Source organism: Perca fluviatilis, chromosome 23, assembly GCF_010015445.1.
Source record: "Perca fluviatilis chromosome 23, GENO_Pfluv_1.0, whole genome shotgun sequence".
Classification (NCBI taxonomy): domain Eukaryota; kingdom Metazoa; phylum Chordata; class Actinopteri; order Perciformes; family Percidae; genus Perca; species Perca fluviatilis.
This window is the reverse complement of record NC_053134.1, coordinates 4,936,636-4,960,191: the sequence shown is the minus strand read 5'-3', so window position 1 is coordinate 4,960,191 and position 23,556 is coordinate 4,936,636. Positions and strand designations below refer to the sequence as shown.

The 23,556-nt window shown below is 40.4% G+C and overlaps 1 protein-coding gene across 5 annotated transcripts in view; it reads left to right on the top strand.

The window, feature by feature from the left end:
* The window catches only part of LOC120553207 (thyrotropin-releasing hormone-degrading ectoenzyme-like), a 265,616-nt gene that overhangs the window by 132,277 nt on the left and 109,783 nt on the right, over window positions 1–23,556 (top strand). For all 5 annotated transcript variants that reach the window (XM_039791371.1, XM_039791372.1, XM_039791373.1 and 2 more), the window contains one exon: window positions 16,833–16,946. In XM_039791371.1, the coding sequence (XP_039647305.1) occupies window positions 16,833–16,946 (114 nt within the window). The remainder of the gene's footprint in view (window positions 1–16,832; window positions 16,947–23,556) is intronic.

Sequence of the window (23,556 nt, the reverse complement as noted above, 5' to 3'; positions counted from 1 at the left end):
CTGCATGGCTAGATGTGAAAATGTGTTTTCTGTAATGTGTGGGTGAACTGGCCATTTAACTGCCCACATCAGCTGATGCAGTATAGCAATCATAGTGCTGTATGGACTCATTTGGATGATGAAAAGGAAAGGTTCAGTGTAAATATTGCGGTGCCTATGGCTGACTGAAGAACATGTCGTTTTGATTTAATTTCCTTCAGGATGTGACTCACATTTCTCTCTGCTGAGTGTGGATGGACGTTACCTTCAGGCTACTGCTGGTGTGCAACGAAAAACCTGACTGAATAACTAACAACGTTAAGCTATAGTGTGATGCTCTGCAGTGGATTAAGCCATAAATATTATTGGACACGTCATAGAAATGCAGTGTTTTTGACTCTTGGTTTTGGTCTTTTTGTGCATCTTTGTTCATCTGTGTTGTTACTTTAGAGGGGGGAGTGAGGAAAAAAAAAGGAAAATGATAAAGTGATATTTTGTCTGCTGCTTTGCACTCCATTTCATCCTAAAGCCATTTATTTATCAGACAGACACACACACACACACACACACACACTCACAAAGCAAGAACGAGTTTGTTTGAAGCTTTCAATAATAAAGAGTTCACTTGTAAGAAGTTTGGAAAACATAAATCAACTTTTATTCTAAAATCCGTTCAGAGAAATGGTTTAGCTGTACGTGGACTGTGCGTGTGCGTGCGTGTTAGTGTGTCAGCTAAGTTTTCATCATGTTGTGGGGACAGCAGTCGCTTTACAAAGTCTCAAATAAATAATCGTTATCAAAGTTAGTCTATGATTTAGGTGTTGCCAATGCCAAAATGCATTTATTCCACTCTAATCCCAGACTTAAAGCTATAGTGCGTAGTTTCTGTCTCCCCCATGAGGAATTCTAAAGAATGATAACAAAACTGTCGGCGCGTCCACATGATACAAGCCTTCTGTGATCCCGCACATTATTATTATATAATTATATAATTATTACTATTGGATGATTTGAAGCCTTAAAGAGTCAAAGTGTAAATAATTATATTAAAGGTGCTCTAAGAGATATTGGATGACGTCACTTCTTGTTGACGTTCGAAGTATTGTCAAACAAAACGGAGGCTAGCTCGCCCCTCCCTCCTCCTCATCCCGTCCCCTCCCCCTCCCTTCCGTGCTTCCACGCACTAACCCCCCAACCCCCACCCCCAAATCCTTCTTGTCGATTATTGGCTGGAACGCTGGAACACTGTTATGTTTGGTGGTGCAGGTTGGCACAGCATGTTCTTATTGCTGTTTTGTAGAGCCTGGACTGTCTACAGAGAACACTTTTTTTTTTATTTTTTTATTTTTATTTTTTATAGTGTGTTCACGGGACAGGCAGCTTGTGGATAGTGAGGAGATGTTTGCTGTATGTGACAAAACATGTTGTAGCCTAAGAAACGCGTGACATCGCTTAGAGCACCTTTAATATCTGATCGCTATTCCAGTTTCTTTCTAGACTAAATCTGAGGGATTTTATTTTCAGATTTTCTTGCATTCCATCTTGACATCAGGCTGCTGTGTAGACTCTAGAATCATTATGTAGGCTATACATGATGACTTTAACGTCAGACTGGTGATAAAAAGTGGTTCTGATGTATTGTTGGGTATACAATATGCTGCTGTTGTTGACAGGTTCACGGTGCATATCATGTACGCTGTTGTTGTTCCCAGGTGAACAGATGGAGAACATGTGGACTGAAATGTGAGCAGACAGGCTGTTTTTCTCTGTCAGCTGAGGGAAACACAGATGGATTTATACAGTCAATGAGTTTAGACACTGAAATGAACACAGCTGTTGTTTACCAGTGTCAAAGTGCCTTAAACTGCAGTTCTGCCAATGGCCACTAGAGGCTGGCTCCAGATATACTAATTTATACTATACTACGCTACTTGTCCAAAAGTTTCTTTCACAACACATTTTGGCCTCAATTGCTAATTTCACGTCTTCTAATGTGCGTCTTGGTGGAAATATTTTAAATATTGTTCCATAATAAGACATTAAACCTGATCATTTTCTTTGGCCACTTGGGGGCAGCAGAAACAAGTTGTGAACACAACATTAACATAATCATCTTTTAAGTTGGTAACTGAATAGTGAACTTTTTAGCAAAAAGTTGCTTATTTGCACATCCCCCCAGCAGTTTTGGGGGTTACAATTACCTTTTTTATTGTAAAGAGTAATGTAACCTGTTAGTTATGCCAATTAGGTAATCGGTTATTTTGTTCCGTTTTTCCAAAAAGCAATCGGTTACTTTTTACAAGGTGTGTATTGGTGACCTGAGCAAGTGTGTTTATGTCATAAACAGGTTATGTGGCCTGGTGTGGTCAAGTGATTCAGGCAGGTGATACACACGTAGCAGATTACAGATGATATCTAAAGTGAAATGTGCAGGTCAAATATAGTTTGTGTGCCCAGAAGCCCTGGTGTGCACACATATCGTATTTAAAGGTGGATTTGCTGGTGTTATATGTGGAGCAGAAGCTTGTCTACTGTGTGTTGTGTGTGTGTGTGTGTGTGTTTGTGTGTGTGTGTGTGTGTGTGTGTTTGTTTTTGTTTGTGTGTGTGTGTGTGTGTGTGTGTGTGCGCAAAGAATAAGTGTGTTCAGCTGTGTGTCCACTGTCCAGGTGTGTCTACATTAGAGCTGTAACAATTCCAAATTTTGCGGTACAATATAATTGTCTCTTTCAGTCACATTTGGAAATATTAATTAATTTATTACTTATTTTAAACAAATTGAAGTTTTGAATGAATTCCGGGTACATCTTTTGGGTATATATCACTGTTTTGTGACCCAGATAACGGAATAACACAAATACACAGCCTATGAAGTAAGCCACGCCTCTTTACTATCATAAAACATATTTTCTAACTGTATCCCCCCTTGTCATTTTTGTTGCTATGAACATGTATATGGTCAAGTGCAAAAAAACTAACAGTTGAAATGTTAAACAAAAATATCGACATCCATCCAATAATCACTTATATATTACAATTTGGCGTGTCTTAACAAAATCAACAATTACCAGTCATATGCCTCAAGACTTTAGCTAATGTTAGCAATTAATTGCGGTTAAACAAAGAAACCATGATTATGTAAAAGAATTGACAATTAGACAATTATGTAATAATTGTTACAGGCCTAGTCTACATGTGTGCACAGTAAAATGAACACACAGAGTCAGTACCTTCCATCAATGTCTCTGCAACTAAAAACGCCGACACACACACACACACACACACACACACACACACACACACATCTATCATCTATTTCTATCAGCTGACTGTTAATTAAAACAGACAAAGAAAAACAATGGGACGAGATTGAGGAAAACAGATTTTCTGTATGAAGAAACGAGAAATTAACACCTATGAATGATTTTCCCATAACTGCGCGTTAATTATCGGACCACTGGGACCTTCCTGTTCTCTTCACTGTCACAAAAACATCCAGCAGTGACGGCCTTCATGCTTCACGCTTGGTGTCTGCTCTCATCTTGATAAACGTGCTACTCTGATAAACGAGCAGACTCGACTTCAGACGGATTTGAATTGCGTTTGTGATGCCAAGACGTTTAAGAACATGAAATGCTTTATTACGAAAATAACAAAAAAGAGATTTGGTTGTTGAATCAAGTCCCTAACTTTACATCACACTGTGTCACATCTGCGTATGGGCAAGTAGCAGTATATGTGGTGCAACAAAATGTTATATGCAATTAAAATTTTACACTTGGTCCTCACAAGGACATAAGTACAAGAGTACACACACGTGTACACACACTGTTGTGTGTGTGTGTGTTGAAGCTGTCAGGCCGTATATTTCTCTCTGCAGTGTTTTGGTTTAAAGTGGATAATTTATTACTGCAGACCATGTTTGCATAGAGTTCATTACAATACGAGGAGCCATAAATCAACTCATTGTTCTCTCGTTCTACCTGTCTCGCTCTCTTTTTTTCTTTCTTTCTTTCTTTCTTTCTTTCTTTCTATTTTAGCTTCACCTCTCTCTCTTTCTCTCTCCCTCACTCTCCTCTCTCTCTGTTTATGTTTTATATTTATTATTCACGCCGACACTCTGCTTTCCTTCTCCATCAGTTCAGTCTCTGGCGTCACATATTTCTTCCATCTGCAGTTGTTGCCTGTCAGCTTTTGACCTTTGACCACTGACCTCCTGGCTGTCCGTTGCGATGTTGATTTGGGAAGTCTTGAAAACAGTTTTTTTTTTAACTTAAACAAGAGTTAACATTCAACTCATGGTACATCTTGCAGGACAAATTCAATGAAATGTTTCAAATCTGTGAACTTGTGAAGCTTGATAAATGGCCAAACTTCTAGTCCGTTAAAACAATGTGCTGACAGGAATGTTACCACAGTTTACTAAACCAAAAAGAAACCCCCTTTTGCAGGTGTTAGGATTTTCTGCACTACATTTCATTAGAGCGAAATCATGCTTACACTGAAATATGAAAGGTCATACATCATGCTCATTTAATGTTGATACTTGTATTTGGGGTTTCTACTAGAACATGTTCAAAAAACACTTACATTTGGGCTATTTAACTATATATTTAGAGATATTTCTTAAGTAACATTTGTGGAACTTTGTTTCTGAAATCTGAAGAGGGCTTCTGAGGAAAATATTTTCTTCAGATGCTTTATTAAACTGGACACCAACGTCTAGCCCTCTGCTGCTTCAGGACTAAAGGACAGGCAGGAGGGTTTAATCAATATTAATGTGTGAGAGGAATACAGTTATATTTAGCTGTGTGTGTGTGTGTGTGTGTGTGTGTGTGTGTGTGTGTGTGTGTGTGTGTGTGTGTGTGTGTGTGTGTGTGTGTGTGTGTGTGTGTGTGTGTTGTGCTGCCTCCTGCTCATGTCCAAGGCTAATTAACAGACCATAAACAAACTTCTAACACCCTGTGTGTGTGTGTTTGTGTGTGTGTGTGTGTGTGTGTGTCAGTGTCTGTGTGAGGCTTATTAGTGAGGCTGAACACGCTCCTTCAGCAACAGCACAGTAGGCGATCTCACACACACACACACTCAAACACACTCACATGCCATGTACTAGATGCCTATATAATGCATTGTAACGTGGTAAATACAATACCAAAGGCAACCAAAACCATTTGCTATATAAGGAACAAAAACTGAGAAACGTGTTGGGCCTTCTGTTTATTTTGTACACTGGTGCACATAAAAGTATATAAAAAGGTGGTTCACAGGGCAATATACACAGACGATGTGTTAAAATGTGGCACTAGGCCATGCAGCTATCCTATTTCCCGATTCAGGCTGTAAAAAGTATCTATGTATTTATAACTCTAAGTCCCACATTGACGTTTGCTGGAAGGCAGGGACCTTTACTGTCTGTAGTAATTGTGACCGGAACACGTAGTATAAGAGTCCGAAAGTCTGCGTAGGGAGGACGTCAGGGTGGTGGATGTGTCCCAAAACACAGGACTTTCACTTTTACCTTTGACCGTTATTCGTGTCCTGGAAGTACTTATCTTAACCCAAACCACAAACTTTTTTTCTAATCCTAACCAGTGGTTTTGGTGCCTAAACTTAACTGTCACGACCATCACATGACAGTGACCGGTCGCTGTTTCACAGCGTTAAATAGAACGTCATATTTCGGAAGATATCATACAAACTTGTTGATAAGAAAACGTTGCCCTATTCTATATTTTTCTTACTTTCAAGGAATATCATTAAAATCAAAACCAACACTGAATGTACTATATCAGCTAACAAGTACCATAATAAGTCTTCTTCCTGTGTGTCATAAAAATACATCAATGAGCCACACAGAGTTGCACTGGGTGATATGTTCCTACTGTAGTTTATTTTGACTCAGTCCCATACACACCATCCTGCTGCCACAAATACTCACTAGAGCACCATTATTTGGATTAATCCGCCGCTGAAAATAGTCCCCAACAAAATGCACTTTTTATGATTTATGATTCAGTAGGAACCAAATGGTTTTGTGCTCACAGACACAGAAACATGTGGACTAACACATTGTTGGTTTAAGGCTCTTGGCAATAAGCAAAATATAGAGTAAGGGCAACCTCATGCTTAAATAATAAAAATACGATTGAACAACTAATGCACTTTGTTCATATTTTATTTAAGGTAGACCATGATTCATTCATGTTGTGTACATGTTTATGTCGGATAGAGTTTTTATAGGGTGGAGTTGTGGCTTATTGGAGGTGTTTAATATAGTTTGGTACAGTATGGAGAGTTCAGCATTTAGCATTCAGCGTTACATATTGTAATTCTGTTGGTTTCTGTCATAAGGCTGATTCGTTTCGCTTGGTTTCTTTTTGCTTTTATTTCTGTTTAATTGACAGGACACACTGAAACACACGCACGCACATACATGCATTGAACTGTATAGTTTTGTTGTTGTAAATCAAAGGTTTCATGGTTGTGACAGATTGGTTTTGCCAGCCAGCTTTATATAGCAATTTAAACATCACAAACACACACACACACACACAGTGAATAATGGGAGTGCGGCAGAACTGTCAGAAAAACAAGAATATAAAGAGAAACGATCAGAGTCACGGAGCTGAACACACTAACTGTCTCTCTGACAAACTGTCTCCCCACACAGATCTGTCTTTCTGTCTCATTTCTTACTTTCTCCCCCCCCTCCCTTTCTTCTGTCTTCTAGCAGGTTACAGACCAGAAAAACCTTTGTGCCGCTGAAATATTTTGGACGGTCACATGATTGTCAGGGCGGCGAATGAACTACTCTACCACTTTTAAATGCAAATACACTGTACAAGATGTGCAGCAGCATTAACAGTTATAATATTTAGGTTGATCTCTATAATTAGGGTTGACCTCTTTCAGAACATTATTTGGAATCCGTGATTTAGTCATGTTTTCTGCAGAGAAACACTGAAGAAATCTGACTATACTTCAATCTAAAGCCCCAGAGAGTCCCATCTGTACTATGGGTTCAGCTACGCAAGGTGGTCCTACTGCTCTAAGCCCTTGTCCAAATGGTCCAGAACTCCACAACCAGGCTCTTACCCAGGTTCACCTTGTCCAGACCTCTGCAGCTAGGCTCTTACCCTGGATTTAACTGGTCCAAAACTCAGAAACAAGTCTATTAGCCTGGGTCCAGCTGGTCTAGAACTGTACAGCGAGGCTTTAACCCCCCATCCAACTGGTCCAGATACTGTGGCTATGATCTCAGCCCAAGCCTCGGCAAATAGCCTGGCTGTGGAATTGGATGTGGGCTAAGACTCTGCATTGAGCCTCGTAGCCTGGGTCCAACTGGTCCAAAACTCTGCAACAGGCCTCTTAGCCTGCCCAAAACAAAAAAGCTAAGGTCTTAGCCCAGTTTCAACTGATCCAAAACTCTGAAACAGCCTCCTAGGCCTTGACCCAACTGGTTTAGAACTCAGCAACAAGGCTCTTATTCTGCCTCCAACTGGCCTAGAGCTCTTTAAAAAGGGTCTTATTCAGAACTCTACAAGAAGGCTCCTAGTCTTGATCCCACTCGTATGGATCTGATTGGTTCATAAGTTATTCAGATGCAGAAGGGTTTTCATCCTGGATCTACCTGATAAGAAATGTCAAACAAGACTCTTATCCCAGTTCCAGCTAGTGCAGATCTTTGTAGCAAAGCTTTAAGCCTGGATCCAACTGGTCTACAACTCTTTAGACCTGCAGTGCATCTCATAGCCCTTAAATGGCCTCGTTGACTCCTCCGTTTGCCTCCCTTCCTAGTCCTTCCCACCGAGGAGGCACTGGAGAGACGTGAGGAAATCATGGGAGGAGAGAGGCAACGAGCAAATGTGTTTTAGAGGGATGAGATGTCCTTTCCTTCTGAAGCGTCACATTAATTCGTCAGCTGTATGGGCGGAGTTAGCAACTCCTTCAGCTGCCTGGCTTCCGGGAAAGGCTGCTCTCGTGTAGCCTTGCCTATAGCTCCTTGATGCTCGGTCCTCGGGGTAGAAATAAGAGCTTTGAGACGGCCTTCACCGGGTAAGGACAGAACAACTTCCGGTTCAGCCGAGGACAGAGGAGTCGAGGAGCTATCAAATAAGGCTATGAGATGCAGCCATAGTCTTATACCAGGTCCAAGTAGTCCAGATGCAGTGACGTAAGCCCTAATCCAACTGGCCGGGAAGATGCAGGATGCAGCATAAGCCATTATCCAAATCAATGTGCCAACCTGACACTGTTAAATCCCCAACCTGCCAGTCACAGATTAATTAAGCAGGAAGTTTGAGACTGTGTTGCGACTGTTGTTCATATGCTAATTTCCAATTTAGCCAGTGAGGGTTGAAGACACTGTGAAAGTTGTTCTAGTTTCACAGATGTGTAGATGTAAACAGTATTTGTGCCAAATGACAACCAAGACTCATTTTGTGTTGGCTGTCATGGAGCTGTGAGGAGCTCCATCCAAACAGAAAGTGAAAATCAGATTCAGTCCATCTGCTGAAGAAAGGATGAATATTTATCAGCAAGGACGGAGGGAGGAAGGGAGGAGAAGAGGAGGAGGATGATCAAAGGCACAGATCTGCTTTGTTCTGGGAGAGAGAGAGGCCGAAAGACAGAGGTGAAGGAAGGAAAGAGTGGAGCTGTTATAACAAACAGTAGGGTTTGTCTATTTTTCTTCTTCTTTTAATTCAGTTTGTCATTTGTTTTAAATTTCATGTTAGTTTAAGCATACCAGCAACCGCAATTTAATTTATAAAAATAAAGAAGAAGTCCATTACCCTACTGTGTCACTGTAAAATGTTTTACACCAGCACTGTTTGTTGTTGCACCAGAATTTCTCCGAGAAGAAGCCCTGGAGCAAGGCGCCAGCAACACTGCTGCTACAAAGACTAATATGTAACAAGTTGCCACTTTAAGGGCGCTTTCACACCTGCCTCATTTAGTTCGGTTGAATCACACTAGAGTTCGTTTTCCTCCTTGATGTGGTTCGTTTGGGCAGGTGTCAATGCAGCAATCGCACTCGGATGCTCACCAAAAGCGGACCAAACAAGCAAACTGAGACCTGCCTGATGAGGTGGTCTCAGTGCGCTTTCAGTCGAACTCTGGAGCGGTTCGTTTGTGTTGAGAACGGGATCCAACCTTGAACCACACCAACTATATATACTCCACAAGTCTGAGCTAATGTCTCCTGTAGTGAGGTGTGCATTGCAATCTGCGCGGCGGCAGAGAAGAGCGAAGTCTCGGTGACCAGAGCAGACGTAGCAACGTTGCTCGCGAAACAATTTCAGATTATTTAAATGAAATGAGCTGGTTTGACCATGGACAAACAGGACCTTCTTCCTGTATATACTTTCTTGCTCCCGCCCCAGACACATCTGACCAATAAGCGGAGCGAATGTTCTTGTGTGATTTGTAATGACGCATTTTGGTACCCTTGGATTTTTCGGATTGTGAAACAAAACCGAACCAAGGGGAAATTGCTCCCAAGTTTACAAACTCATCAACTGATTCGACCCAGAGCAAACAAACTATTGGTGTGAAAATGCCTTTTAATTTATTAGACCCTTTTTTATGAGTGTTGTTTGATTCTTAGGGGTCAAAGCAAACTGAAAATGGAAACACAGCCCTGATATTTCTGTGTCATGGATTATATTTATTAGAAATTATATTAAAATAAATATATTTATTAGGTTACTTACAGACTGCACTACCCTCTAAATGGTGGAGGTTATTGAGGCTGTGTGCACCAGGGGAGCAATGTGTGCAGGCCCTATTCAAGGCTGAGAAATACTGCCACTTCTTGTTATGGGGGAGATAGGGGCCGTCATGTTTACTTACATTACTCTACTAATGAAGACGCTGGCTTTTCAGCACAAAATCAAAGGCTGGAAATGGCTTTCACCCTCGGCCTTTCTGGGTATTACTGCTAACGTGTCACCATCATCTGCATATCGACTCATCCAGCATACACGGGGCAACATTAACATCCCATTGAAGTCCTGTTTGCTTCCAACTCATCCACTCGCTTGTGTTCTGTTTTTTTGTTGGCCTCCACCAACTCCCAAGAAAAACATCACAATCTTTAGCTGCTAGATGTTTTTATTTTTTTTTTTATTGTGTGTATATTCTATTAATCTTCGGCTTTCATTGGGAAGCCGTAGTTTTAGAGTGGTCTAAAATATGAAAATAATGCTCATATTATTTTGTAGGACTCTCCTGTACGGAGTTTTCAAAGTTTATTGGATGGAGTAATGACGTGTGTGTGTATGTGTTTCTGCTCAGCATTCATCTCTGGTATTTTCTTGGCTTTTCCTAAATCTTATCGAGAGACCTCCTTCCATCCCTCCATCTCTCCGTCTCTCCATTTCCTGACTCATCATCATTCCTCCTGATGTCTGACTTTTCTCTCCAGAATCCTCCGCCTCAGCAGTCTTTCGGGTTCAGCTTTGCATGGTTTCCGTTTTTGGCTTCCCCCCTCTGCAGTTTACGAACCCCACCCACGATGCATGCGTGTAACCACAGCAACAGCAGAACATTAGCAACCCGAGTCAACTTCCCCCGGCAGAAATGGCCGACGCACTGTAGGCTTTTTTCTTTTATGTTTTAATGAGGCTAAAACAGGATGAGAGATGACAGAACAGCTAATGAAGACAAAGTGTGTTGTAGAAACCACAGAAGGCGTCATTTTTAATTATTCCAGAAGTAGTAACAACTATAGAGGATTAGTTCTCTTCATAGAGTCTGTCACTACGAAACTAAATGTCTCTCCGGTGTAAAATTAATTATATTTCCTATTTGTCAGGAGGCTTGAACAAACCGTACCAGCATGAAACCAATCTGATGAGAACTGAAGACTTACTGACCCACTTCTAACATTACCAGCCAGCTGGATAAAGGCTCAAATCCTTTCAAAGCAGAAGAACAAAAATCTAATGTAAACTGTCATGTTTAATGAAAGAGTAGCTCGGAAGCAGTTTGTCCAATGGAAGAAAAAAAAAATCAAAGAGCTGAAAATGTACAGTTTGATCAGAATGCTTCATAATTAAAAAAAAAAATAATAATAATTCTTGCTAGATACTTAATATTTCCAAGCGGTATATGACTTTAAAGTGGTGAGCTGAGGTTATGACTGCGTGCAGCGATAGAGAAGTAAAATCCTTCTGACAGAACACAGATTGAGCTGTTGAAGTTTACAGATTGTAGGTGTAGCAGCGACCTCATCATGCAAGGACATCTTCTTCCTCTGGCGCTGTTTTGTTTTCCACAAACTGCAGTGGGTCTCGAGTGTGACTGGAGCTCTGCCTCGGGGAGCTGAACCAGCTGCCTGTTGAGCCAGGCAGCGGCAGCAGCCTGCCAGCTCCCACAGGGTGGTCGGTTTGAATCCCTGCCCAGACGCACACTCAGCCTGCCAGAAAGTGGAGGAAGTTAGTATGCATGTGTGGACACATTCCTAGCTTCACTACATCTACAGGCTGTATGAGCTATGGACTGTGTCCAGACATATTTTTTATTATTCAAGTTTATAGTTCAGTCCAGGGCAGGAATTTCATGGAGGCCATGAAGGCCTTGCCCGCCGTGCCCTCTCAGTTTGGCCATATGCCCCTCGAAAATGATATCCCTTATGGCCACAGTGGCCTTGATGCCCCGCCTGCACTGCCCCAGCTGATTTTGCCGTTTTCTCCTCTGCCTTGTTTTCCTGTTGTTTTGATTTTTATACACAGGTGTCTTTTGTTGAGATTGAATTCTTTTTGGGCAACCTCAAGTGAATCGCTGCCCACATAACCAGTGGTGGGTTCGATTTCAAGCCTGGTATGAACCGCTGGAAAACCAAGACTTTCAATAGTTTGACACAAATCTAGCACCGGCAAACCAGTAGACTTAATCAGCACATCCTGATGTGCCAATGCTGCAAAGCTGTGACTGAATGAACTTCTAACGGTGCATTCTAGTTGTACGCGGAAGTCAGATTTTCCGAGGTCAAAGTCGGAAACCAGCAAGTACCCTGAGCTCAAAATCCAACATGGCTGCCTCATGCCTCAACAGTAGTGAAAGCTGTAGTAATATAAAGTTATAAGCACTTCTGTCTTATTTGTGTCTCACTAAATCAGTCGTACGCACAGTGTCTATCTTCTATCTGTGGACATGTTGTTACGCTGTTTGTACGCACAAAAAAACAGTGTAATGCTTTGGTATGAACTGGCATTGCTAACAATGGCTAACCTGGCTAGAGCTAATGAAAACAATGGAAATCGGACTTGTTATATGCAACGCATTCAACTAGGGCTGAACGATTAATCGCGTTTGCAATAATATTGCGCGATATGTTAAAATGCGTTTTCCTAATCTCAAAGGCTGCGATTTGGTCACGTGATTCGCGAGAGCAAAGCAGTCATTCGCAGAGAAAGTATCAACTTGGCACGCTAACGCTACGCCGTACCTTGACCTGTTGTCAGGCATACCTGTCAAGTATCCCGTTGTGGCCGGGAAAGTCCCGTATTTTACTCTTCTTTCCCGCCGTCCTCCTGTATTAGTATTTTCCCGTAAATCTCCCGTATTTTAACCTGCGTTATTAAAAAAAAAAATAATACCCCGGGCCCGAGTGGAGTAGAAAAGAAAAAAAACATTCCCAATCTGAGCTCTGTCACTAGCCTCGCGATAATTGCCACCTGCAGCAGCCTACTACAGGTACTGTAGGTGGCAGTTGTCGCGAGGCTAGTGTGTGAGGTCAGATGATGAGTGACAACGCGTAGAAAAAAAACAGACGGATGATGGACGCTACGACAGAGACGGTGCGCTGCCAAAACTTCTGAAGGCTTTACTATGCATTCCCCATAGCAATGCAAGTTCAGAAAGGGTGTTTAGCATGGTACGAAAGATTGTTCCAGAGAATAGGAGCACGTCATACAACAGAACTGTCTGCGCTCTACTCTCATGTAAAATTAACCACTCTGGCCCAGCCCACTAATACACTCCTTCCAAAACAGTCTTAAAGAATGCAAAGTCTGCAAATTTGTACAATAACTCACTAAAAGAGTAAAGAAAAGTTATGTGAAATGAAAAGAAAAACTGTAAAAGAAAAGTAATATGAAATGAAAAGAATGTGTGGAATGAAAATAAAATGTAAACACAAGCAATGTTATAAATTGTAAATGTTTTCAGCATTCTGCATCAACTGGTGATTTTAGCTTTCTTGTACACCGGTCTTAAAATGTAAGGGATACTGGAGCTTGGTTGGGGTGGTGGGACTGCTCGTGGTGGGCGCCGGAAAATTTCCCTTATTTTCAAATCCAAAACTTGACAGGTATGTTGTCAGGCTCGACAGAAACTTTAGTCCCAAATAGGACCAGTATGTCACTTGTGTGGGACTATTTTGGTTTAAAAAAAGAAGATGCGCAGCTTCAGGTATTGTGCAAAACCTGTCTCGCTAACATTGCTACCTCACGGGGTAACACTACGAACCTGTATCAGCACTTTAAAAAAAAACAAAAAAACACAAAGCACTCTACAACAGTTTAATCTATCTAATCTTGTGTTGTTCATACTATACAATGATTTATTGATTGTCTTTGAATAATACATAAGACAAAGAGCTTAAAAGATAATCACATATTAAATCACAATCGCAATATTGGTGAAAAAAATCGCAATTAGATTATTTTCCAAAATCGTTCAGCCCTACATTCAACTCATCAGAAGAGAAGCTCGACTGAGCTGAGGTAAGAATAAACTAAGACAAGAAACTCAACATGTAGAGTAGTGAAGCCAAATGTTTGGGACATTAACGTTACCCTCAAGTTAAATTCATTATTTCCGTTGACTTAAAATTATTGTTTCATTTGATGGTCTTGCTGCCCTGGCATACAGTATATGATGAAATTCTAGGCCTGGTTCAGTCTAAGGCTTATTTAGTTACTATACGATATTAAAAACAACTAGCAAAAGTTTAATAAATTAGGAGAATAAAAATTAGGTAAACCACCTAATTTTTATTCTGGTATCTGGGCATCTGGTAAGGATGACTCTGGGCGCCTCCCTAGGGAGGTGTTCCAGGCACGTCCAGCTGGGAGGAGGCCTCTGGGAAGACCCAGGACTAGGTGGAGGGATTATATCTCCAACCTGGCCTGGGAACGCCTCGGGATCCCCCAGTCAGAGCTGGTTAATGTGGCTGGGAAAGGGCAGTTTGGAGTCCCCTGCTGGAGCTGCTGTCCCCTCAAATCTGACCCCGGATAAGTGGACGAAGATGGATGCATGGATGGATGGAATAAAAACTTTTGTGAACGGGATGAATGAATTGTCCAAAATATAATTTAATTAAAGGCAGAAAAGTTTGATTTGAAAGAATGGAGAACTCTGTTTTAAATGTTATATATTTTTATATTTTCCATGCAAATTTGTATTTTTTTCCCCAGTTGTAATTCTCTTTTACATAGTAACATGAATAGTTTTTACGGCCAGGCACGGCAGGCAAAAACTTGCATGCTTTTTTTCAGACTAGTGGAAGGCGTTGAAAATACAAATTTAGGTGTGTATTTAACTACACTGTTTGTGTCTGTAGATTTCGCCTTAGGAAGTACCTTTTCTTAAAGGCCATTTTTCTCATACTCTCAAATCTTCACTTCAGTTGCCCCATACACCTTACTTTCCAGTTTCATTCCTATATATATTCTGAAGGTTTTTACAGAGGGGTTTGTTCATATATCATTCATACCCTGATTTATACAACATTTGAATCCTAAAAACATGGAGAAAATCGATTTTTATGGCAGTATTTTCCGATTTATGAAGTGATTTTAAAAAAAGAGATCCAAAATTCCCTCAGCAAAAACCATTGACTCTAATATGTCAACAAAATGAAACGGCTCATTTTAATTAGTAAGAGAATGCATAATTTGCTTATTTAAACAAAAAACTTGTAATACATAAAATATTTGGCTCAGTGTTATCAACTCATATCATGGTGATATGGAACCATAAGTATACTCTAAAGGTATAATGTTTGCAAATTTAATGACAAAATGCTCGCACTGCAATACAACTTTTAATTCAAACAGCAATATATTGCTATTTCCACTTTATTACAGCAGACATAGTTTCCACTCCAGTTTAATGTGGCACACTAAATCAGCACATATCACTACTCGCGCGGACATCAATCGACGATTTTTGCGACAACTAATACTCAGTATATTAAAAATGGCTTTTTGGGACTGGATTTCTAACGGAAGGAGGCACTGCATCTGCTGCTGCCGCCAACACTTAACAGTAATTAAAATACAGTTTGCTGCAGTGATAGTTGCATATTGGCAGTTGTTCGATATGTTTATAATTAGGCCCTACTTATCTTCAAAAATAAAGTGTTTCCACAGCTTCTGCACAAGCTGCTAGTGTTTGATTATGAGCCTTATACCACCTGCGCTTCATATGGGTCTCCATACACAGAGAGCAGCCTCTGAAAACAAACACTGGTGACTATCTGTCCCATATTAGCCCCAGTTGGCTCTAGTAACTCTAATTGTACTCTAGCCAGTATTGTTGTTGGTGTGAGGAGAGAGGTTGTTGGGTGCTTTTATGTGGACAGACTTATGACTTTGGGCGACATCATTGAACTCTACTTGTTTCAACCGCGGAGCGAAGCAATGCAAATAGGATTGCACACGCACGCACACGCACACGCTCTACTTTACATGAAGACTTTGATTAGTTGAAGGACAATTTACTGCTGAAACACTAAACGCTGCCAAATATGAGTAACACACACTGTGATGAGGTATGAAAACTGTCTCGAACCTGCTTTAATGACGGTTGAAAGTGAATTTAGAGTAACTTTTTGTTTTTACGATTCATCTGCCATACGCAAGAATGAAGCTTAGAAGGGAACGTGGAGACTTTGAAAACGAAACTGGCCGGGACACACATTTGTTCCCTAAACATTACACCGTTTTCATTCGAGCTGTGTCGCCAGGAAACAGCCTGGGTCCACATGCATTACTCTTGAGGCCATACGTTTCACTACGAGCAAAGTGTATTCAGTGTATTCTCTACGTGCTCCCCATTTTATAAACTTCACTGTTGCTTCACTCTGACGAGGCTCTGAGGACACCGTGAGAACAGATTCAGCAGTCCAACCAGGTTGTAGCGTGCCATATAAATGAGCACTGAAACCACGGCTGCAAGCTTTCACACCTTGGAGCCACATTGCTGGTTATCCTCCGGTGTTGTTGATGAACAACACCTTCTTCATCACATATTGATAGCTAGGTAGATAGCACTTTATTGTCTGTAGATACGGAAATTTGTCTTGCAATACAAGCTCCAACAATAACAACACAACAACCTAAAGACAAAAAGGCTAAAAACATATAGGCATCAGTAAAAAACATAAATAGATAATTAATTAATATGAGGAGGGCACTGCCCTGCAAGAGGGGTCTTAAATAGCCATAAATATATAGATATGGGTGGGGTCTCTGCAGGGTAAATCCAGACAGCTAGCTAGACTATCTGTCCAATCTGAGTTTTCTGTTCCACGACTAAAACAACCTTTGAACGTACACACGTTCCACCAAAACAAGTTCCTTCCCGAGGCTATTTTGCAGAGGCGCCGTTGACAATTGTGATTGGTTTAAAGAAATGCCAGTAAACCAGAGCACGTTTTTCTCCCAACCCCGAATGCTGTGTGGACTAGCCAGACCCTCCTCCGCAGCGCTGTTGTCTCTGAGACAACTTTAGTGTGAACCAGGACATTTTGCTTCTTGAAACACACCATCAGAATTTGTCTACGGTAGTATATAAATCATTTCAAAAAAAGGAAAACTAAATCAAATTATTTCTTTGTCTTTCAGTGGTTTGGTGATCTGGTGACTCCGGTCTGGTGGGAGGACGTCTGGTTAAAAGAAGGTTTTGCTCATTTCTTTGAGTACGTCGGCACCGACTTCCTCTTTCCAAAGTGGAACATGGTGAGTAAAAAAAAAAAAACTCAAGTTTTATTCATATCAATCGAGGTATTCATATGTTCATTACATGCATTAATCTTCCTAGGCTTTCAACTACACCAGTGTACTTTATTATATCTTTGATTTATTTGTATCCAATCTTTTATTTAAGACAAACGGCAAATAAGCGTTGAACTTTTCTGAACCTGTGTTAATCCTCTGTCTGTTGGCTCATAACATCCAAATATTTAGCCTTCAGATGGTTTCAGGTGCGTCAGGATTTCAGCTCAAGGCTCCACATATGAATTAGATTTTATTTTAGAGTAAAACATTGAAAGGTCTCCAGAAATCCAATACAACACTGAAAATCTGATAAAAAAAAAAAATAAGATATTTTGGAAGAGAACAAAACAAACTGTGGATATTAAATCAAATGATCTCAATCAATCAGCATGTATTTATATAGTGCTTTACAGCAACCAGCAGGTATCCAAAAATGCTTCACATCAAGGACCTAGAATTAACCCTCGGAGGTCTAAGGGCATTTTCACATTTACCTTTTTAAGGTATTATCAAAATGTTCCGAACAAACTCAGCTTTCTGTATAGTGACGCCCAAAATTGTTCCAGAGCAATGTATAAAGAGATCATTTGGCCCTAAAGGGGAAATATTTCTCAAATCTCTCGTGAAAACATACCTAAACAAAATTTTTTTTTTTTTTGGTGCTTGAAATGATTTTACAAAAGTCTTGGGTTCACAAAAGTAGTGTAATATATGAATAAAATAGTAAATAAATGTCTAAAATGAAATTTTGTAATATCGCTTTTTGTGTGTTGAGTGTTGTCAGACATTGCTTGGCCTTGCCGGTGCGTCTTTTGTCCTCAGAGGGTGAAACAACATAACATACAATAAAACGAATAAAACAAGAAGTGGACCATCTCTCTGTGGACAGGTTTTTATTGGTGACGTTGGTTGTGTGTTTGGCAGAAAATGATTCCCCATGGGAACTGTTGGCAGAGAGGTCTGAGGATTATCCTGAGCAACTAGGACGCTTTTTGTTGACGCTTCAAGTAACTTTAACAAAACCCTATTCACACCATTGTAAGGGGCTGGTGGCAGAATAAAACCCAAAATGTCTGCATTGTTAGATACCACCAGAGGGAGAAGAGTTAATATGTTTTCCTGACCGTTTTTAAAATGAAATTATTATTCGAGATTTTTGTTATTGTCAACAAATCCCATGTGCAGACCAAAACCAACAATGTGTTTAGCCGTCTCCCAATACTCTGACTTCCTGTCTGAGGCTCTCAGCTCCAGCTTCCTATTCTAATAAACTTTGCTTATTAAAGATTTTTAAAGGCAGTGTAATACTGCCACCACCTTTGTTTACCCGGTCTGGTCCAGTGTCAGAGGCAAAAGAATATCACCACACGTACAGGAACGTAGTACAAAATACAGCCTTTATTAGAAATACAAATTCATTTAAATAGGGACACCACAACAGAAAGCCCTTTTATAAAGGTAAACCCCTATCTGGCTTCGGAGCCCCCTACAACCCTACAACACAGCACTGCAAATGTATATTGCACACACCCCGAGAGAACCACTGCACACAGAATCAAATCCACATCGATCCGTACAATGCACACTAATGAAAATACCATATAAAAATGCACCGCACTCAATAAAGACCACTCCAAACTGTGGGCAGGTCAGAACCACTTGCCACTACTACCAATAGGGGGAGGCGGAGGGCCCCTTTAGTCAGCAGCATTGCCTGTTATAAAGAGCCTCTAATGGGTGCCACGTTACTAAAATCCATTGGAGATAATTAACTTAACACTAACACAGGTGAGAGTCATTAGTCACTAATGCTGAACTCTCCATACTGTACCAAACTATATTAAACACCTCCAATAAGCCACAACTCCACCCTATAAAAACTCTATCCGACATAAACATGTACACAACATAAATGAATCATGGTCTACCTTAAATAAAATATGAACAAAGTGCATTAGGGTTGAATTGATTTTTATTATGTAAGCATGAGGCTGCCCTTACTCTATATTTTGCTTATTGCCAACAGCCTTAAACCAACAATGTGTTAGTCCACATGTTTCTGTGTCTGTGAGCCCAAAACCCTTTGGTTCCTATTGAATCATAAATCATAAAAAGTGCATTTAGTTGGGGACTCTTTTCAGCGGCGGATTAATCCACATTTGGTGCTCTAGTGAGTATTTGTGGCAGCAGGACGGTGTGTATGGGACTGAGTCAACCTAAACTACAGTGTATGTGTTCGTGGTGATGAAGGAATATGTCACCCAGTGCAACAGTGTGTCATTGGTGTGTTTTTTTAATGATATATTATGCTGTGATACACACACAGTACTTGACAGGTGATGCATTCACTGGTGGTTGTGTTGTTTTAATGGGATTTGTTGAGAATGAGGAAAAATCTATAACATCTGCAGACTTATCCTTTAAGTAGAGAAGTCAACCACGGAAACATCCAATCACATCCCTATAAGTTGTGTAGTTTGTGCCACTAACAGCCAACTAAAGCTTTAGATTTCGATTGATAAAACATTCTGCTGTTTAAATCAGTTAATTTTTAGATTTTCTGCCAATTTTGGATAAATTCTGCAAAAAATGTTTAACAACTAAAACAACAAAGTGTTCTGAATTTGCTACATCTCTAATTTGCACGTCTGACTGGCTTTGTATCCAAAGCAACATCTAACAGCTAAGGATCATGGGTAACTTATTATTTAGAGCAGAGATCTTTAACAGAGTGCCCTGGACATCTAGGGGGTCCTCAGAGTCACTGCAGGGGGGCCTCCATATTATTGTTAATTTTTGAAAGTAAAAAAAAAAAAAAGTCTTAACATGAATTCAACATAATATTAGCAAATATAAATCCCCACCTTGTCTATAGGTAAGCTGGTCACTAAAATAGCCATCCACAGTTAATCCCAAGGATTCACCGTGCCACGTGTAACATTAAAAGATGATTTATAAAATCATGCAATTATTATTTCAATAGCTTAGTATTCTATGCCCTAAAAAGGTATGTATAAAGGCTTTTCGCTGCCCTACACTTGGCCCAGTTTAATAAGCAACTTCATTTTATACAATAGTAGTAGTAGGGGGTCCCTGCTCCTTCTATCTTTTTTATTTATATATATATATATATATCCTTTTTTTTTTTTTTAAACATGAAAGACCCCTGATTTAGAGCAATTCACCACACTGACGGGAACAAAACATGATTTCTCAGGACCTATAGGATTATCGGCATATTCAGGAGACTTTCTATGTTGAGGAATATTATAGATACAGTAGCATGAAAAGAAACTATATTTGATGCTGTCCAGTGAAAGCCATGAATCTCCAAATTTGGTGATTCAGATTAAATGATCTTCTATAGTTTAAATGGCTTCTCTATCCTCTGAGGATTTACCCAATGGGAATGTTCAAAACAAACATTCTTAGCTAAAGGTCTGTCTGTTTCTTCTACCATCTGGCTTCTCTTTGCTGTATAAAACTTTACATAATGTATAAAACCAACAGGACATACAGTGTGTGTCTATAAGAAGAAAGTTAAAACTGGCTTTTGTGGAGGAGGAGGTCCTGACTCCTGAACTCTTTCACCTTCTTCCACTCGCATGGATCAATGTCAGATATGTCTTTTTCCAAAAGTGTTTTCATGCAGATAATATAACAATATTCAGCCTCAATCTGCAGCGGGTAACATCCAGTTTCATTTTATTCTGCTCAGGCTTGCAAACAAATTGACGCAGAGAGTGAGTCAGCTCAAAACACAATAAAATTAGAAATTAATTCTTGCTCAGATTTTCCCCAAAGCTCCCAGATCTCCTCTTTCTCACCCCTGACAGGCAATGAGACCTACTCTGAGAAACCGTGAACACTGCAGAACTTTAAATTACAGCACACACACTTCTTCCTGCTTTGTTTCTGCCGAAGTACGTGGTGATTTACTTCCAATAGAGAAATGTGTTACACAAAAACAGCTTATCTCCCGCACGCACACGCCGTCTGCTTCTGAGCGACATGGCATTTTTAAATCCCTGTTACTGTAGTTCTGCATGGCTGGATGCTTTAATATAAACAAAGTGTTTCTCCAATAACCGGCACACCAATGATAAAGCGGCCTGTTACTGATAAAGCAATTTATTTTATAATACACATTTGTGTTTAAAAAGCTGTTTCCATCAGCAGCGAGTCACAGCGCTGCAGGGAGGCGAACAAAACCCCCCAGCAGAGCAACTGAAACGCAAATGAGGACCGAAATGCGCTGTGGAGTGTTTCTGTATTACCACCAACCAATCAATCAATCGCTCAGCCAATAAGGTTGCATTACGTCATTTATTTTCACATGGGAATCTTACAAACCGTACTAGGATTTAGGTTAGAGGATGGATACCCGAGCTGTGCCGGGTTGGGACAGATATTTAGAAATGATGTTTGGGTCCAGGTGGGGCTTGGTCACATCAGCGCGATAAGGCATTGAACATTTTAAATTTTAAAAAACTTATTATGTAGGTGTTAACGTGCACTTGTTGCCCCGTGTGTGCTAATGCGCTCATCTGTTGACATTTTGGAATGCCTTCCTACAGTTGCTTAATAAAAGCATAACTAAAGCGGGCTTTCCAAACAAACTTACATGTGTCATTACTATGAGAAAAAAACAATGTCAGGCTCGGGTCGGGCTGAAATCAAGCCTTTATTGGGCCTGGTGGGTCTTTTTTATTGTATCTGATGGTCCCAAAGAGCTTGTGGGCAAGTAATGGATTTGGAGCACGATCAGTCAAGGCTGCAGCTAGACCTCATATGTTATAAATTCTTAAGAACAAGCAATACAAGTTCAACTAACCGCTCTGAACAAACCAAACACAGACTTGATTTGAAAATGTTCCAAAAAGCTATGAAAGCCATCCCAAGATGACATGTAGCCTCTCTAGGGGGGTCTAGCCAACTCATTGTTTTCTTAGTTTATCAGTGGGATTACACCACTTCAACATAATAGCCGGATTTACAACAAACAGTGGGTTTGTTAGCATTTGTTTCAGCGAGTCATTAAAGCAGCTGAATGGCCAACTGAGGAACACACCACACCTCTCTACCTCCTTTTCAAACTGATCAAAATGCGCACGTCAGTTGCCTTTTCAAGCAGCTCATACCCATTTGAATAGAGAGGCAGCCGGGGCGGACACACAGTGAGTGGGTTTTTGCCAAACACAGAGGAGTGGCTTTTAACCCTTGTGTTGACTTCGGGTCACATTGACCAGTTTTAAATTTTTGTTTTATATCAGAAAATATGGGACGTAGAAATAAGCGTTGAAATGTGTAGAAGAAAAATTTAACAATTTAAAACGTTGGAAAAAGCAAAAACAAACTGTGAAATAAAGGCGTCAAAAACGTCTAAAAAACCTTTTTCAAGGTTGACCACACAAGGAAGACAACACAAGGTTTAAAGTCAAAGAAAAATTTTGAAAATGGGCCTTTTTATTCAGCCGAGGTCCAATATGTAATAAGCTTTATTTGAATTACAAAATACCAGTACAGTATGTTTTTCTACAGTGAGCTAAAGACTAATAATTGTTTTGTATGGAAAGAATAGAGCAGTAATGAGGGACTGACCTTAACTTTACCTCAACACAAACACGACAGCAGTGGTGGAAATGAACTGTGTTTAATTCATTTTTAAGGTACATAATTTAAAGGGGTAGTTCAGATCTTTTTAAGTGTGGTTGTAGGAGCTACTTCTCCTATATTTAGAATAGTTTTAGCGCTTCACCTTGCTGTCAGACAGCCCTTTACGACCGTTATCTCTGCTCTCTTAGAAGACGGCAAATTCTTTTGACAAAAAAACAGTAGTTTTACCTAACCCTTTAAAGGAACACGCCGACTTATTGGGAATTTATATTATTCACCGTAACCCCCAGAGTAAGACAAGTCGATACGTACCCTTCTCATCTCCGTGCGTGCTGTAACACTGTCTGACGGCTCCAGCATTAGCTTAGCCCAGCACAGATCCTGCAGGTAACTGGTTCCAGCTAGCCTACTGCTCCGAATTGTGACAAAAGTGACAAAATAACGCCAACATGTTCCTATTTACATGATTTGTAGAGTCACAGCGTGTAGAAAAAACAATGTAACATGAGACACAGCTGTCTTCTATCCATAAACTATATTCTTACAGGCTTGCTGCGAGCATATCACTCCGCCCGAGTACTATATTCTTCCGCCTGAGAATATAGTTCCTGGTTTGTTTACGGTTAGAAGACGGCAGTGTCTCATGTTACGTTGTTTTTTGTACACGCTGTGACTCTACAAATCACAACATGTAAATAGGAACATGTTGGCGTTATTTTGCCACTCGTCGAGCAGTAGGATTACTGGAACCAGTCACCTGCCTGTTCTGTGATGGGCTGATGCCGCTGGAGACGTCGACCCCACACGCGTACGCGCAGCATTAAAGTATGGCGAATATCCACTTGTCTAACTCTGGGGGTTACGGTGAATAAGCTAATTCCCAATAAGTCGGCGTGTTCCTTTAAAACCGTGGTTCTCAAACTTTTTTCAATAACGTACCTCATTTGAATTGTTT